The 18,783-nt window shown below is 49.6% G+C and overlaps 2 protein-coding genes across 2 annotated transcripts; both read left to right on the top strand.

Moving 5' to 3' along the window:
- The first annotated feature begins 1,568 nt into the window (after nucleotides 1–1,568).
- LOC142829799 (olfactory receptor 52K2-like) lies at nucleotides 1,569–2,540 on the top strand. The gene has a single exon (XM_075931444.1). The coding sequence runs from the start codon at nucleotides 1,569–1,571 to the stop codon at nucleotides 2,538–2,540; it is 972 nt and encodes a 323-aa protein (XP_075787559.1).
- Nucleotides 2,541–16,598: 14,058 nt separating this feature from the next.
- On the top strand, nucleotides 16,599–17,549 carry LOC142827335 (olfactory receptor 52N4-like). The gene has a single exon (XM_075922329.1). It carries the CDS (start codon nucleotides 16,611–16,613, stop codon nucleotides 17,547–17,549), a length of 939 nt encoding a protein of 312 aa, XP_075778444.1. The 5' UTR covers nucleotides 16,599–16,610.
- The last annotated feature ends 1,234 nt before the right edge of the window (nucleotides 17,550–18,783 follow it).

The raw sequence follows: 18,783 nt of genomic DNA, 5'->3' as shown, positions 1-18,783 counted from the left end.
GGTGTGTCTAAACGTCAATGGGGCCATGTAGATTAGGGTCATAGGCAAATGGAAATGAAGCGGCGATTTAAATAATCGCAGCTTCATTTAAATTTAAATGGCTGCCGCGCTGAGCCGACAAACAGCTGGTCAGCTGTTTGTCGGCTCAGCGCGCTAGTCTGAACATCCTCCGTCGACATCAAAGGCATTTGTCGACCTCCCGGTATTCCTCGTGGGATGAGGGAGGTTGACAAATGCCTTTGATGTCGACGGGGGAGCGTCCAGACTAGCGTGCTGAGCTGACAAACAGCTGCTTTTCCGGAATAAGCTGCAAGCTGTCTACACTGGCCCCTTGAATTTCCAGAAAAGCAGTGACGATTTACTGTAAGAAATCAGCTGCTTTTCCGGAAAAACTATGCTGCTCCCGCTCAGGCAAAAGTCCTTTTTCCAGAAAACTGTTCCAGAAAAGGGCCAGTGTAGACAGCACAGTAGTCTTTTCCACAAAAAAGCCCCAATCGTGAAAATGAAAAGGGCTTTTCTGGAAAAGCATCCTGCCAATGTAGACGCTCTTTTTCCGGAAATACTTATAATGGAAAACTGTTCCATTTTAAGCATTTCTGGAAAAAGGTGCCAGTGTAGACGTAGCCCTCTAGTTTTGCATTATCCTGGCTGAGAAGGTTACCCAGTGTGACACAGAGGAGTCCAGAGGAGAGTGAAACATTGACTAACTGGCTGCATGGGATTATCATTTCTGTACAATTCTGCCATCCCACTCCTCCTGCATCCCCCTGTTTTGCTAAGTTTACATCCATGCTCATACTGTGAGCAGGGCTTCCCACAGCTGTGAGCCATGACTCCCAGGCTATGTCTAGACTACAGGGTTTTGTCAACAGAAGCTTTGTCGACAGATACTGCCGACAAAGCTTCTGTCGACAAAGAGGGTCTAGACTACATCCAGTTCTGTCAACAAAGCAAGCTGCTTTGTCGACATAACAGTGTGGACGCAAAGGACAGTTTAGATGCAATAATGCCTTCTATCGACAGAACTCTGTCAACAAAAGGCGTTATTCCTTGTAAAATGAGGTATACCAGCGTCGACAAAACTGCTGAGTTCTGGCAACGTTATGTCGACAGAACTCAGCGGTAGTGTAGACGCAGGTTTAGTTTTGTCAACAAAAGTCCACTTTTGTCGACAAAACCCTGTAGTCTAGACACACCCCCAGGTCCCTGCCCTGGCTCCATACAGTTAATTTAGAACGTTAGTAAGGTGTTTGGAGAGTTCAAGATTTTCCCACCAGTGGGCAGACACATTGAGTTATTGACGTCAGAGTTCATCCGTCATCATGCTGCCCTTCCACCTGGCATGGTGAGCTCCCTCTGGGGACTTCTCTGGACTTCACTGAAATAAAGAACCTGGTGCCATCTGTAAATGTTTCTACCTCACTGCTCACCCCTATTTCCAGATTGATTATAACAGTGAAATATGTTCCGTGCCATTTGTTATAAAGTATGTAACCCCCTTGCTCTGCTTGTCTCCCTTCACAGGCACCTCAAGCATTTAGGAGCATGATCGACTCATTCATAATTCCATGGCAGCTTTCAACCTCACCCCGACTATCCCTTCCTCATTCATACTAATGGGCATCCCTGGCCTGGAAGCAGCCCACATCTGGATTTCCATCCCTTTCTGTCTGTGTTACGTTATCGGCCTGCTGGGAAATTTCATGATTCTATTTGTGGTAGGCAAAGAACAGACCCTGCACAAGCCGATGTACCTGCTGCTCTGCATGCTAGCACTCACCGACATCACCACCTCCACCTCCCTTATACCGAAGGCCCTGTGTATATTTTGGTTCAACTTGAAAGGCATTACTGTGGGTGCCTGCCTCACCCAGATGTTTGTCCTCCACATGGGTACTTTGATTCACTCAGCTGTTCTTGTGGCAATGGCCTTTGATCGCTATGTTGCCATATGCAACCCTCTGAGATACACCACCATCCTCAGTAATGCACGACTCGCCAAGCTAGGACTAGCATGTTTGATAAGAGCTGTTCTCTTCATCCTGCCCCTGCCCCTGCTCCTGATCAGAAATTCATTCTGTGCCAACCTCATCATTCCCCACACATACTGTGATCACATGGCTGTGGCAAAAATGTTATGTGGAGACATCACAGTCAGCAAGACATACGGCTTGGTGTTAGCATCTGTGTGCATTGGGTTAGACCTGACTCTCATCGCCCTGTCCTACTGTCTCATCATCAGAGCCGTCCTCAGAATTTCCTCAAAGAAAGCCCACCAGAAAGCCCTCAACACCTGCACAGCCCACATCTGTGTGATGCTGACATCTTATCCTGTTTTCCTCTTCTCAACTCTGACACATCGGTTCGGTCAGGGCATCGCGCCCCAGGTTCACATCATCTTGGCCAATGTCTATTTCCTCCTCATCCCCGTCCTCAACCCTATTGTTTATGGAGTCAAAACCAAAGAGCTTCGTGAGAAAGTGAGCAAACACACCTACCGAATGTGCTCGCGTTGGCCCGTTGACTTTAAGCCTACATGAAAAGACAGAGAAAGAATATCTGCTTGTCAATCAAAGGTAGGTGGGAGGAGCTTTCTCAGACTCTGCACTTCCACAATACTGAGTTCAGCCTAACTTCTTATGACTCCATCACCAAATACTGCTCGCTGTGTTCCTCAGTTCTTTCTCATGCAACTGCCAAAGTGGGTCTTTGCCCATGAGAGCTTATGCGCCAATAAATCTGTTAGTCTATAAGGTGCCACAGGACTCCTCATTGTTTATGCAGAGTCAGTCTAACACGGCTACTGCTCTGATAGTTCTCTCTCTGACCATCACCTGTCCTCTTCCATCAGCTCCCATCTGCCCTCCACCCCCCCCCCACCCACCCTGTCCCTTGGCCTTTCTGAGAATCCCAGACCACTGTGGAACACCGCAGCTTTCTGATGCAAGGTTGTTTCCCAGAGGCCCTGTGTGAAGAGATTTATTAATCAGCGTGATGAGCTGATAGCCAAGGACGAAGGAAAATAAACCAAAATGATTAAATTCTTTATCATATGTACAGTCACCTAAAGTGCAACAAGTACCTGATTATTTTGCTTCCAATTATGCGGGAAGCTTTTATATTAGAGCAAGTATTTCAGCTGCAAAGTGCCAGTATAGGAGCGCAGCAGGAATTGAGGACATTCTGCGAGAGCATGTTGGGAAGAGTTGTGAAATTCTGGTTTTGTGAACTGGGCTGTTGTGCTGGACGAGAGGGCTGTGCACCCCAGAATGGGATCAAGTCAATTGCAACAAAACAAGTTGCACTACACCACCAGGAAGTAAGAAATGAGTGCACCTCATAGTTAATTTGACGCAGGCTTTTAAAGGCAAGGTCATACTCTAGCTGGCAATTTCTGCTAATCTCAAGGGGAGGAGTGGACAGACAAGTACTTGGGGGAGAATGAAAGAAGCTAAATGGATGAAAACTTTGAGTCTAGATGCCCCTAATATTAGAGATTAGTTGAAAGTTAGGAAAGTGATGGGGTCCAGGAGGGATCTGTATGGACAATGTGTCATGTGCATCTGAGCACCTCAAGCTGAGGTTGAAGAAAAGCAGCAGCAGGCAGAAACTGAAGGGCAGGAGAAGAAGCCCAGAAGGCAAATCTAGGCCATGGACAGAAGAGCCAGAGCTGTCCTGAGGCAGAAGTGAGGAGGTGGAGCGGCACAGAACCAGGACCTCAGCCGGAACAGACCGGCTAAGCCAGGGCTGGGGAATCTTTTTGGGGTTGGGGGGCTGCTGACCCACAGTAAAATCAGCTGCAGGCCATGCACAAGTGAGAAGCCAACACCCCCCCCCCCCCAGCCCTCACTGATGTGGCCCCAGACTGAGAAGGAGACAAACGCTCCCCACATTCCCCTAACACACGAGAGCCCAGTGGGGCCCAGGCGAGTAGAGTTTGTGTGCTCCAGTCCCTCAGTAGGCATGAGCTCCCAAATGCTAGGAGGAGAGCCCTGAGCCTTAGGGGCTGGATCCAGGCAAGCTGGGGGCCGCATCCTCAAACCTGAGGTTCTCCACCCCTGAGCTAAGTCAAGAGTGAGCCAGGCCTCGGCTATGTGGAGAGCCGTATTGCGAGTCTATTCATGAACTTCCTTTATACAGATCTGTGTCTGGCGCATGACAGTGCAATTTTGGGTTTATACGCCCAGGAGGGGTGTGAGTCTGGAGAGCTGGAAAATTGGCTGGAGCGAGGAGCGTTAGAGAGGATGTAAGATCCAGGCCTGTATTTTCACCTCAGATTGATTTTTGGGTCTTGTTTGCCCTTTTGATTTTTTTATACTCATACCTATAGGATGCGTCTAGACTGGCAAGCTGTCTACACTGGCCGCTTGAATTTGCGCAAGAGCACTGACTTTGTAATGTACAAAATCAGTGCTTCTTGCGCAAATACTTTCACGCTCCCGCTCGGGAAAAAGCCCTCTTGCAAAGAATACTTGCGCAAGAGGGCCAGTGTAGACAGGGAAGAACTGTTTTACACAAAAAAGCCCCGATGGCAAAAATGGCAATTGGGGCTTTCTTGTGCAAAATTGCATCTAGATTGGCCACGGATGCTTTTCCGCAAAAGCATCCATGCCAATCTAGACGCACTTTGGCAGAAATACTTTAAATGGAAAAACTTTTCAGTTAAAAGTATTTCCACAAAATCATGCCAGTCTTATGCCGATGTATGTGAACAAAGGACAAAGACACCGTGTGAGCTGCTTCCCTCTGGCCAGCTGAGTTTGTTATTATAATGGGACGGATTAGAACAGCTGAAATGCTGCAGGCCCATCGGGAGTATAATGTAGGAACTCACATTTTCAGACTTTCTCAGTCCTATCTCAAGGGAAGATCAAGCAACTGGTCAGGAAGGGACAAGGAGGGCTGGGAGAAGGTATAAAACATGAAAAGGCACAAGAAATGCCCCTCCCTCACCATAGCACAACCTTACCCCTTCCATGGAGTTCACAAGAGATGGGATGAAGACTCCAGACCCAAAACTCACAGAATTATAGGGTTGGCCACCGACCATAACCCTCTGCCCAAAGCAGGACCAACCCCAACTACATTATCTCCTCCAGGGCTTTGTCAAGCCAGGACTTAAAAACCTCTAGGGAAGGAGTTTCCACCACCTCCCTAAGAAACCCATCTCAGTGTTTCTCCACTTTCCTAGGGAAATTGGAAGAACATGATCAACAAAGACCATGACTATCAATTGAAATGGGTGGGACTGAGGACATGACTTTCAAATGTACCTAGGATGAGGATGTGCATTTCCTGCTAAAGCTCAGGAAAGTCCAGACACTGGGAAACAGGGTTCTGCAGCCTCACAGGTACGGGACACATGCTTTCTGGAAACAAACCCCAATAAACATCTCATTGCCAGACACCTGAGACTTCTGTTCTTCTGCTTTCTGTCGGCAGGACAGGAACCAAGGGAGTGGGTGAGGGGAAAGTTCTGTCCTTTCTAGCTGCCATGACTGGGATACATCACATTGGACAGGCAAATAACACTATGGTAATTCCCCCTCTGTGACCCAGCTGCTTAGGGGAGTGGGAATCTCATGACGGTAGCTGCAGGCTCTGACAAGCTGTGCTAATGAATGTGTTAAATAAATGTAGAAGGTAAAATCAGGGCCCATATCAGGTGTGGGGTTCAACTGAGCTTGAGACTGAGAAGGAAATAGGGGAGATTTAGGGAGACCAAAAGGAAGGGAATATCAGAACTTAAAGGAATGGTGTTTCACAGTGTGCAAAGGGGCAGTGTAGTGGGTAAAAAGCAGTAGCTGATCTTCAAAATATTAAGGATTTGGAAGGGATAGTGGACCAGCAATAGTTTTAATGGAAAAATCCATCCTAGTGGGGGAGGTAGCACATTTAAAGACATGGCGTCCTGCATGGGCAGAAAGTCTTCAGAGGTAATTTGACAGGAGAGAGATGAACTGCTTGGGAGGGCAGGCATTTTAGAGGATGAACTGCACCAGGGTAAGCAAGGATGTGATGGGCAGGGCCAGGGAGGGAGCAAATCCTGAACTACATGCCCTACTGATAGCAGTAAAAGTGGCTGATCCGCCCTCTCATCCTGAGATTGCCCATGACCACAAGTGGTTGTTTTAACTTGGTGGTCCACAGTTTAAATCCCTGAGGGTATGTCTACACTACAAAGTTAGTTCGAACTAACGAACGTTAGTTCGAACTAACTTTCCTAGGCGCTACACTAGCACTCCGTTAGTTCGAACTTAATTCGAACTAACGGAGCGCTTAGTTCGAACTAGGTAAACCTCATTTTACGAGGATTAAGCCTAGTTCGAACTAGCTAGTTCGAATTAAGGGGTCTGTAGCCCCTTAATTCGAACTAGTGGGAGGCTAATGCTTCCCAGGTTTCCCTGGTGGCCACTCTGGCCAACACCAGGGAAACTCTATTGCCCCCCTCCCGGCCCCGGGGTCCTTAAATGGCCACAGGCTGGCTACACAGTTCGTGCCAGTTGCAAGGCTGCCAGCACCCGTGCCAGCAGACCCTGCACCTGCCACAGGATGAGCCAGCCACCCGAGGGCTCCCAGCCCTCCACTGCTCCCCAGGACCAGCCTGGCGGCTCCCAGGAGCCTGCCCAGGGGCGCAAAAGGCGGGCGCCCGCTTGGTCAAGTGCGGAGATCGTGGACCTCATCGAGGTTTGGGGGGAAGCCTCCAATGTCCACGATCTCCGCACTAGCCACCGGAACGCGGCCGTCTACGGCCGCATGGCTGCCAGCCTGGCCGCCAGGGGCCACCAGCGCAGCCGGGAGCAGGTCCGCTGCAAGGTCAAAGACCTGCGGCAGTCCTACTCCCGGGCCTGCCAGCCAGGGGCCGACCCAGAGGCCTGCCCCCACTTCCATGCCCTGGACCGCATCATGGGGCCTCATGCTGTCCCTGCCCCCCGGGACGTGATTGACCCCGGGGCAGAGGGCTCGCTCCTGGAGACGGAGGAGGAGGAAGAGGGCTCTGAGAGCCAGGAGCCTGCTGCCAGCCTGCCTGGGACCCGGGACCCCCGAGGCACGCCACAGAGCCGCTCGCCTGCGTCATCTGAGGCCAGGGAGGCGTCCACCTGTGAGTACCATCGTGTTCCCCTTATGTGTACGGGGGGCTGGGGCGAGAGGGAGCCCCGGGACCGTGCGCCTGGGCGTTGCCCACCACGGAGCAGCAGCTGGGGATCCTGCAGGGGCCCTGGCCTTGCAGAGGGGAGCTGGGTTTCACACACCTGGGCCCCTGGGGTAATTGACCACTGGTCTTCTTGCACCACAGCTGCAGCACCTGGGCCTGCAGGGCGCACCACCCCGCCTGCAGCAGCTGCCTGTGCCCGGGCAAGCAGGAGAGCCAGGAACGAGGAGGAGTATCAGCGGTGGCACCTCCGGTTCATGGACCACCAGCTCCGCACCCAGGACCACTGGGTCCAGGAGGACCTGAGGCTGCGCCGGAGGAGTCTGGAGGCCCTGGAGGAGCAGGGCCGTGCCCTGCGAGGCCACCTCCAGAGCCTGCTGGTCCGCTTCCCATTTCCTCCTCCCCCTGCTCCCCCTCCTGCTCCCGCTCCTGCTTCCGCTCCTGCTTCCTCCACACCCCCTGTCCCTCCTGCCCCCCCTCCACAACCATTTCCCACCGACGCCCCCGGACCCACAGTGTGGAGAGACGGGAGAGGCAGCCGGACTCCCACCCCTGAGCTTTCCTTTCCCTTCCTCCCTTCCCTCCCTTTCCAGCTCCCTCGTCCCAGGTTTCCCCCTCCCCTCTCCCACCCTCATTCCTCCCTTCCACCACCCAGTTCTGTGAAATAAACAGACATTTTTGTTTCAAAAACAGGTGTCTTTATTTGACAGTAGGTAGGGAGGGGAAAGGGGAAGGGGGCTAGGGTGGAAGAAGGCCCCAGTGGGGCATGCAGGGAGAGGTCAGTCCTCCTCCTCCTCCACCAGGAAGCTCTCCCGCAGGGCTTCCCAGATCCGGACGGCCCCCCGCTGGGCTTCCCTGATGGCGGCGGTGCGGGGCTGACCGTAGTGGCTAGCCATGCGGTCAGCCTCAGCCATCCAGGCTGGCAGGAAAGCCTCCCCCTTCCGCTCACACAAATTGTCTAGCACACAACATGCTGCCACCACGGGAGGGATGTTGTGCTCGGCCAGGTCCAGACGGGTGTGGAGGCATCGAAAGCGGGCTTTCAGTCGCCCGAAGGCCCCCTCCACCATGATGCGGGCCCTGGTCAGCCTGGCATTGAAGGCCTGGCGGGAGGGATTGAGGTGCCCCGTGTAGGGCTTCATGAGCCAGGGCTGCAGTGGGTAGGCGGCATCCCCCACCAGGCACACGGGCATGTCCACGTCCCCGACCCTGATGTGGCGGTCAGGGAAGAAGGTCCCGGCTTGCAGCCGCTGGCACACGGAGGAGTTGCGGTACACCCGGGAGTCGTGTGCTTTGCCGGACCAGCCCACATTAATGTCCGTGAACTGTCCCCAGTGGTCACACACGGCCTGCAGGATCACGGAGAAGTACCCCTTTCTGTTGATGTACCGGGACGCCTGGTGTTCCGGGGCACGGATGGAGATGTGCGTCCCGTCAATGGCCCCCCCCGCAGTTGGGGAAGCCGAGGGCGCCGAATCCCCGGATGACGGCGTCCGTGTCGGGGAGGTGGACCACCCTGCGGAGCAGTACCCGGTTGATGGCCTTGACCACCTGCGGAGAGAGACACAGCAAAGCGCCAATCAGTGGGGCGCCCGGGTGGCTGGGAGCGTTCGTGCCCTGGCAGTGCCCCGTGCCCCACTCCCGGAAGCAACCCCCCAGGCAGCGTGTAGTACGGCCGGGACAGCCCGACCCCTCCGGTGCGGGGCGCTTTCGCCTCCTCCCGCCCCCCCCTTTGTCCCTGGGGCGGCCCATCCCCTCCTCGCAGCCCCCCCCCCCCCAGCTCGGTGGCCGACGAGTGCCATACCTGCATGAGCACCGCTCCGACGGTGGATCTCCCCACGCTGAACTGGTTCCCGATGGATCAGTAGCTGTCCGGCGTGGAGAGCTTCCAGAGGGCGATGGCCACCCGCTTCTGGAGGGGGATGGCGGGTCTCATGCGAGTGTCCCTTCTGCGCAGGGCAGGGGCGAGCCACTCGCAGAGCTCCAGGAAGGTGTCCCTCCTAATCCTAAAGTTCTGGGTCCACTGTCAGTCTTCCCAGCGCTCCAGGATGATGCGGTCCCACCAGTCGGTGCTGGTGTCCAGACGCCAGACGTGGCGGGGTACGCCAGTGCCGGGGCGCCGCCGCGGCTCCTCCACGGCCCCCAGGGCGGCCAGGCGGAGAGGCAGGGGGCTGATGTTCACCAGGTGGTGCCAGGCAGCCTCGAGCCATTTGTGGCAGGCTTGCAGCAGCAAGTTCAGAAAGTGCACCAGAAGGTGCAGGGCGAGCCGTGGCTCCATGTTGCCACCTGCAGCGGCCCCCCCGAAGGGAAGCACCGACACAGATGGGACAAGAGACCAACGCTTTGCTGTCCCTCGGCGAGGTTGGCAAGCAAGCAGGAAAAGCTGAGAACCGGCTGTCCGGGGGGGTCCCTTTAAGCTCGAGCCTCAGATAGCCTCAGACAGCAGCCACACAAAGCAACTACTGACCTGATGCCCTGCCAGAACCGGTTTCAGCTGCCCTTAAATGCACCCCTGCGTCCAATCAGTGTGGATGCGCTAGTTCGAATTAGCAAAACGCTAATTCGAACTAGTTTTTAGTTCTAGATGCGCTAGTTCGAATTAGCTTAGTTCGAATTAACTAATTCGAACTAAGTTAGTTCGAATTAGCGCTGTAGTGTAGACGTACCCGGAGAGACAGACTACTCCACAGGAGCTCACTCAGGGGCAATAGCAGCCCCTAAGGGTAGTTGGGGGGATGAAGTGGCTCTGCTAATAGTCCAGGTGGAAATTCACCCTTTGTCCATAAAGGATCAGAATTCATTGCTGAGTCAGCTGAGGAAGGTACCCCGGGATGACTGGGATTAGTTTTTTCCACCTTGATAACTGGCTCCGTCAGGAAATGCACCGCCATACACCCTGTGCTTTTCCTGGGATACCTGGGCAGGAGGATCACAGAAAGAATGAGAAACAGAAGACGTAGAGTGTTAGGCGTGCTAGTGATAATTTAGGATTCAGGTTCTGTATCTTTGCCTGAGATTGAATTGGGGGTCTTGTTTGCCCATTTCACTTTATACAGTCTTACATCTGGACATATCTTATGCTAACACATGTGAACAAAGGGCAAAAACACCATGGCGTGGTCAACTTCTGATACACAAATCCAGCAACGTTAATTACATCCCTGGAGTCGAAGCATCTTAAATCAATTTTTTGCCTTGTCCACACAGCAGGAGGTCGATGGGAGCACATGCTCCCATCAGCTTCTCTTACTCCTCATCAGAAGCAGGACTCCTGGCGCCGATGGGAGAGCCCTCTCAGTTTGAATTAGTGGGTGTTCACTAGACCTGCTCATTCGAACCCTCGAAGATCGACTATGTAGTGTAGACAAGCCCAAGTGTCTAGCTTCTCCCCGGCCAGGTGAGTTTGTTAGTCTAATGGTACAGATGATAGAAGTGTGCCTGCTATGGAGGGTTGGGATACTGGGACACAAGGCTTTGTGGCATCAGAGATTTGGGTCGCATGCTTGCTGGAAAATACCAGCAACAAGTGTGGCATTGCCAGTACGTTGGACTTCTTGTCTTCTACGCTCTGTCTGCCTGAGAAGAACCAGGAGAGGGGGAAGGAAAAGCCCTCCAGTAGCTGGTATCTTTGTACTTGTCTGGCTTAGGTAGGCCCTCAGGTACCATCCACTGTTGTATTGGGTGACAAAAGGACCTAGAGAGGTTGAATCACCAGTAAAGAAGAGTGAAAAGGGGCCAGGGAGCAGTTCCCATGGCTCCCAGACTGCACCCTGGCGGTGATACCCCATCAGAGTCAAACCTTCAGAAGCCAAAATTAGGCCTATGGTCACCTGTGATGCCTGGGACTGTAGCCCAAACAAAACAACTCCAGGTAGCAGTTATTTCAATCCAACACACGAGCAGGGCACAGCTGTGCAATTACCGCCACTCTGAAATAGCCTCCCCGGCATCACTTCAGGCAAACGCCATTGCTGTTCCCGTGTACAATGTGGGATGCCACGTGAAGGGAATTCTGGGACATTTTTGGGTGAGGAAGGAATCACATAGTGGGTGGAGAAGTCCCATTGCCCTCGTTCTGACACAGGGTAGCACAAACTTTTCTGCATCCATTTCTGAAAGAGCAACCCAGTATTGAAATGTGATGATTACTCGACACAGAGACTAGATGAAGTACAAGTCCAGGACTTTAACAGGGTTCAAGAAAGCACTAGATAAATTCATAGAGGTTAGGTCCATCAATGGCTATTAGCCAGGGTGGGTAGGAATAGTGTCCCTAGACTCTGTCAGAGGCTGGAAATGGATGACAGGAGCAGGATCACTTGATGATTCCCTGTTTCTGTTCATTCCCTCTGGGGCACCTGGCATTGGCCACTGTGAGCAGACAGGACACTTGGCTGGACGGGCCTTTGGTCTGACCCAGTCTGGCTGTTCTTATGTTCTAACTATTAGGGTACATCTAGACTGTGAGGATCTATTGGGAAAAGGTGCACAAATTGCACTCCGCATTTTGCTTACCTTTTTCCGATAGTTGTTTCAGAAGAGGCTTTTCCAAAATTTGGCCATCTACACTGGGCCAAATTTTGTGAAAAAACCCTCTTTCAGAAGCGCCCTTCTTCCTTGTAAATAAGGAAGACAGAGCTTCTGAAAGAGCGCATCTGCTCCTCCGCAAAAAAAAAGGGGAAGAGCAAACGCATTCCCTGGACGCGGAGGAGTTTTGTCAGGATACCAGAGGTATTCTGAAAACCCTCCATGATCTAGACGTACCCTTTGAAGAGGAAGACTTTGAGCTGCCAGAGGTGAGTCCACATTAGGCTTCCTAGAGAGTTAGGTCGTGTCTAGACTGCAGGGTTTTTTTAAAAAAAGTAGCCTTTTTTCGAAAAAACTTCACCTGCGTCTAGACTACAGCCGCGTTCTTTCTAAATTAAATCAAAAGAACGCGGCTTTTCTTTTGACTGCGTACTCCTCATTTGACGAGGAAGAACGCCTTCTTTTGTAAGTGCTCTTTCGAAAAAAGGCGTTCTTGAATGCATACAGGGATTTTTCAAAAGAGAGCATCCAGACGGCCTGGGTGCTCTCTTCCGAAAAAGTGGCTCACTTTTTCGAAAGAAGAGGTTGCAGTCTAGATGCTCTCTTTCGAAACAGGCTTTTTCGAAAGATTCTTTCAAAACAGCCTCTTTTGAAAGAGGTTTGCAGTCTAGACGTAGACTTAGAGGATACACCTTTGATGCCAGAAGGCTGAGAGAAGAAAGCCTTTTCCTCCTCCTTGAGCTTCCATCAACTCAGGATTATGTCATTTGGCCTTTACAGCCTGGCAGTGACTTTTCAGAGTCTAACAAACTGGGTATTAAAGCAACCTGGGTAGTATGCCACAGCATGCTGCAACAAATTAAAATGGCTTGGGACCTTTCTATCATGACAGCACCATTTGTTTTAGGCTAAGCTGTCTGCGAATCACCATTTGCCCTAATCATCTGAGCCCCTGGTATCGGTGAATCATTTCTTCACTCCCAGGGGAGGCCCTCATGCTGTGGTTCTTCAGAGTCTATTTTCTGCTACTCCCACTGCTCGCAGAGCTGATGAAATTGTCTGGAAATCCTAAACAACAAAAGAGTCCTCAGGGACTGAAGAGGGAATTATAAAGGTGAGACAGAAACACTGATTCTCAGGGCTCAGCTTCCTACCGTGGGAAGGAGATTCTATCTGCTTGCTGAGCGGGATTTCGGTGAGTTGTGTTTCTTGATTAAAGGTAGTGCTAAGTGCTCCTGAAGGGCTCCAGGGTCCAAAACGTGAACCATCTGGGCAGGAATTCGCCAACACAGGGACTTGAACTGTTCAGTATTGTCAGAAACACATTGCAAAAAGTTTAGATAAATAATTTCCTTTAAGATCAGTTCCTGCTCTCTCACTGCGCCCTTCTTTCTGTCTCCGGAGCTTCTTTGTTTGGGAGTGTTTTTTTTCTCTCCTCGATTTTCCCAATTCAGCAATTTAATTGCCCTTTTCCTAATGTCCAGCCTAAATCTCCTTTGCTGCAATTTAAGCCTATTGCTTCTTGTCCTATCATCAGAGGTTAAGGAGACTATTTTCTTTCTTTCTCCTTCCTGTAACAACCTTTTAGGAACATGAAAGCTGCTATTTTGTCCCGTCTCGGTCTTCTCTTTTCCAGACGAAACAAACCCAAGTCTTCCACTCTTTCCTCATAGGCCGTGTTTTATAGACTTTTAAACATTTTTGATGCTCTTCTCTGGACCTTCTTCAATTTGTCTCCATCTTTCCTGAACTATGGCACCCAGAACTGGACACAATAGTCCAGTTGTGGCCAAATTAGTGCAGAATATAGCAGAAAATTATTTCTCATGTCTTGCTTGCAACCAAATTTACTTTTTTTTTGCAACAATGTCACAGTGTTGACTCGTGTTCCAGGTCTCCTCTGACTATTCAAAGATTATAGCTAATGGCTCAGCTATCTCCTCAGTCAGTTCTTTGAGTATCCTAGGATGTATTTTGGCAGTGCTGGTGACTTAAAGACAATTAACTTCTCTAAGTGATCTTGAACACATTCTTTTCCTATTTTAACTTATGAATCGACCCTATTTTCCTCAGCAATGTCCATGTTAGGTGTCCAATCACCACCAGCCTTCTTGGTGAACACTTTGAAGCGAAGACATCGTTAAATACCTTTGCCATTTCCACATTTCCTGTTATTGTTTCTCCCTCTTCGTTGAGCAAGGGACCTTCCCTGTCTTTGGTTTTCTTCTTGCTTATCACACATTTGCAGAATGTTTTCATGTTATTCTTTATGTCTCTGGCTAATTTGAATTTGTTTTGTGCCATGGCCTTTCTAATTTTGCCCTTATGTACTTGTGTCATTTGTTTGTATTTATCCTTTGTACTTTGACCTGGTTTCCACTGTTGGTAGGAATCCGTCTGATTGTGAAATCATTCAATATCTCCTGGTTAAGCCAGGGGGGTCTCTTGCCATACATCCTCTCTTTCTGATGCAGTGGATTAGTTTGCTCTTGCAAGTTTAATAACGTCTCTCTAGGGAAACAAAGAAACAGACAACTTCTTTGATAGTTGTTTTTTTCTCTCAGAGTTGCCTCCATTGCTTTTCTCCTGTCTCCTTGGGTACGTCTACACTGCAACATTATTTCGAAATAATTAGCGCTATTCTGAAACAACTTAGTCCGTACCTATACAGCCGGCAGTTATTTTGAAATCGTGTCAAAATACTGTCAAGCGGGAGGACTTTTTACTCTGACTCCCATAACCCTCATTGGATGAGGAGTAAGGGAAGTTGGAGGAAGAGTGCTCTATTCCCAAATAAGTGCTATGTAGATGCTCCCTATTTCGAAATAAGCTATTTCAAAATAAGATACGCCCTTGAAGAGCTCAGTTTGCAGAGCTGATTTCTAGTTAAACCCTGCTGTGTAGATGCACTCTTTGTAGTCTTCTCCTTTGTAAAGTAACAATCAGTCTGTTCAAGTGAGGTGTGCATGAGGGTTTCCCCTTTATCAGTTTCCTTACCTTAGCCTGAGCTCAGTTAATTGTCATAGAATCCTAAAATTGGAGGGGACTTTGAGATGTCTGAGGGAACCCATCCCAGTGCTTTCCCACCCTCCTAGGGAAATAGTTTTCCCTAATATTCAACCTAGACCTCTCCCACTGTGACTTGAAACCGTTGCTCCTTGTTCTGCATCTGTCACCACTGAGAACAGCCTCTCTCCATCCTCTTTGGAACCCCCCTTCAGGAAGTTGAAGACTGGTCTCAAATCCCCCCTCACTCTTCTCTTCTGCAGACTAAAGAAGCCCAAATCCCTCAGCCTCTCCTCATAGGTCATGTGCTCCACGCCCCTCACCATTTTGGTTGTTCTCCGCTATACCCTCTCCAATGCGTCCACATCCTTTTTGTAGTGGGGGGCCCAGAACTGGACACAATACTCCAGATGTGGCCTCACCAGAGCTGAATAAAGGGGAATAATCACTTCTCTAGATCTGCTGGCAATGCTCCTCCCAATGCAGCCTAATATGCCATTAGCCTTCTTGGCTACAAGGGCACATTGTTGACTTATAACCAGCTTCTCATCCACTGTAACCCCCCGTCCTTTTGTGCCTAACTGCTGCTTAGCCATTCAGCCCCAGGTGCCTTTGGGCAAGCCACTATTTTCCAAGGTTCTATAGCCGGAGACCCAAACCCTATAGAGAGTCCAGAGGAGGGTGAAAGATGGAGCTACTGCTTCTGAGTGAATGTCCAGCCCATTGCTGGATGCCGCTCTTCATGCTTGCCTGGGGAGTGGGATTTCACAGATCTCTGTAGCATAATTCCCATCTCCCAGTCCGGAGTCCACACCGTTCCATTCAAACCTTGTGAGGTGTTTGAGGAATTCAAGCTTTTCCCTCCAATGGGAAAACTCATTGCAGTTGTTGACTTCATGTTCCATCTGCCATCATGCTGCCCACTGACTTAGCTTCACTGGCCCTCTCTGAAGACTTCTGTGGACTTCACGATGCCATAAAGAATTTGGCACCATTTGCAAATGCTTAGACCTCCTTGCCGGCCCCCTTCCGAGATTGGCAGTTGTGATGTCGCAGGGATTTTGTCCACTTTTGTAGTCCTGTGTTCACTCTGTGGTGACATTCACTCTTTGCTGTATTGTGCTGTGTGTGACCCCTAGGGTACGTCCAGACTACATGCGTCTTTCAAAAGAGATCATCTAGACAGCCACAACTTTTTTAGAAAAAGCAATCCGCTTTTTCGAAAGAGAGCACCCAGGCAATCTGGATGCTCTCTTTCGAAAAAGCCCTGATTGCAGTCAAGAACTCCTTTTTTTGAAAGAGCTCTTTTGAAAAAAAGCGTTTTTCCTCGTAAAGGTTTACCGCTGTCACAAACCCGCCATGTTCTTTCGATTTAATTTTGAAAGAACATGGCAGCAGTCTAGACGCAGGTAAAGTTTTTTTGAAAAAAGGCCACTTACAAAAACAAACGTGTAGTCTAGCCCTACTGTCTGGAGGAAGGGGGATGACTCACTGCAGAATTGATTTCGGCATCTCACACCCGAGGGCCAAATATGGGAGATGACAACTCCTGCCCAGGATGGGGAACAAAGGGTAGGTGGGGATGACACCAGGCTGGGGACAAGGGCCTGGGGGATGTGTTAGTCTCGGCTACATTAGGATGAGAGAAGGGGCTTAGAGCAGGATCCCTGTGTTAACATCGATCTTATGCTATGCTGTGTCCCTGAAAACCAATACACCTTCTGTTCTATTTGCTAGCTGAGAGTCATGTCTGAGTGCGGATGGGGTGCAGGACTTGGGGATTCCCCCACACTCCATGACAACAGTAACTAGAACTATTTACCACACCATTTGTTATTAAGCGTGTACTCCTCCTCTCTCTTGCTTCTCTCTCTTCACAGGCCCCCTGAGCATTTCTGGGCACCGTCGATGCATCAACCACCTCATGGCGTCTTTCAACCTCACCCCCTCTGACCCTTCCACATTCATCCTCACAGGAATTCTGGGCCTGGAAACAGCTCACATCTGGATTTCCATCCCTTTCTCTACATTCTATCTGATTGGTCTTTTGGGAAATTCCATCCTTCTGATGGTTGTTAGCAAAGAGCAGACCTTGCACAAGCCGATGTACCTGCTACTCAGCATGCTGGCGCTCACAGAAATCATTGCATCCTCGACTGTTTTGCCAAGGGCCCTGTGTATATTTTGGTTCAATTGGAAAGGCATTACACTGGATGGCTGCCTCACCCAGATGTTCTTACTTCATTCAGGTTCTGTGATGCACTCAGCCATCCTTGTGGCAATGGCCTTCGATCGCTACGTGGCCATATGCAACCCTCTGAGATACGCCACCATCCTCACCAATGCGCGCATCGCTATGCTAGGGCTAGTGGGTTTGATAAGAGCTGTCCTCTTTGTTATGCCCCTACCTCTGCTCCTGAGCAGGCAGCCGTTCTGTGCCAACCGCCTGATCCCTCACACCTACTGTGACCACATGGCTGTGGCAAAATTGTCATGTGGGGACATCACAGTAAACAAGATATACGGCTTGGTGATCGTATTCCTAATCCTTGGATTCGACCTGACCCTCATCTCCCTGTCCTATAGTCTGATTATCAAAGCTGTCCTCAGAATCCCCTCCAAGAAAGCCCACCAGAAAGCCCTCAACACGTGCAGTGCCCACATCTGCGTGATGCTGATGGCTTATCCACTCTTCCTCTTCTCCACTCTGACATACCGGTTTGGCCAGGGCATCGCTCCACATTTTCACATCATCGTGGCCAACCTCTATTATCTCCTTCTGCCCATGCTCAACCCTATTGTTTATGGGGTCAAAACCAAAGAGCTTCGTGAGAAAATGGTTAAATATAGCTGCAGAGTGTGATCACCTGTGTCCACTGATGGTAAACCTGACATTCTACTAGAGTTTCCTGGTGAGCATTTTGGAACTCTCCTAGAGTGAGGTATCCATAGAAGAGGTTTTGGAACAAATGGATCCATTAAACAGTGATAAGTCACCAGGAAGAAAAAGTATTCTGGGACTACTGCTGTTCAATATATTCATAAATGATCTGGAGATAGATGTAAGAATGAGGCGGCAATGTTTACAAATGATACAAAACTACTCAGAATAGTGAAGTCCAAAGCATAATGCAAAATGTTATGAAATTATCCCAAAAAACTGGGTACAAAATTCAAGATTTAGAAATGCAAAATAATTCACATAGAAAAAGTAATTTCAAATATTCATATGGAAAGACACGGTCTAAATTAACTGTTGCTGCTCAAGATAGAGATCTTGGAGTTATTGTGGAAAGTTCTCTGAAAACATTTACTCAATGTACTACCACACTCCAAAAACCTAATGGTACGTCTAGCCAGTGGCACTATTTCTGGATACTCATATCCCAAAATAGCATTTTCTGTGTTTTAACAGCACATTCATTATTTTGAAATGCAATCAAAATAACAGGTTTGTTATTCCGATGTCCCTGTAAACCTCATTCCACAAGGATTAAGGGACTTGTCAGAATAGCTGTCGATTTTGAAATTTGGCTGTGTAGAGAACACCAAATTTCACAATAGACATCTCTAAATAAGCCCTAAATAAACGATGCAATTTGCTTAGCTCAAATTGTGTAGCTTGTTTCAAGCTAGCGCAGCTGTGTAGGCACACACTAAGAGAATGCTGGAAAGCATAAGGAACAAGATAGAAAATAAGACAGAGAACAATATATTGATTCTCTCTATATCCATGGTATGACCATATCATAGAATCATAGGGTTGGAAGAGACCTCAGGAGGTTATCAGGTCCAGCCCCCTGCCCAAGGCAGGATCAAACCCAACTAAATCAACCCAGCCAGGGCTATGTCAAGCTAAGACTTAAAAATCTTTAGGGACGGAGACTCCACCATCTCCCTAGGTAGCCCATTCTAGAACTTCACCACCCTCCTATAGAAATAATTTTTCCTAATATCCAACCCAGACCTCCACACTGTAACTTGAGAATACTGCATGCAGATATCTTGAATATTGCATGCAGATCCAATCCCCCAATCTCCGAAAACATAAATTGGAACTGGGAAAGTCAATGCATTCAACAGACTGATTTTATGTT

Source organism: Pelodiscus sinensis, chromosome 1, assembly GCF_049634645.1.
Source record: "Pelodiscus sinensis isolate JC-2024 chromosome 1, ASM4963464v1, whole genome shotgun sequence".
NCBI lineage: Eukaryota > Metazoa > Chordata > Testudines > Trionychidae > Pelodiscus > Pelodiscus sinensis.
This window is presented reverse-complemented; position numbering and strand designations above follow the sequence as displayed.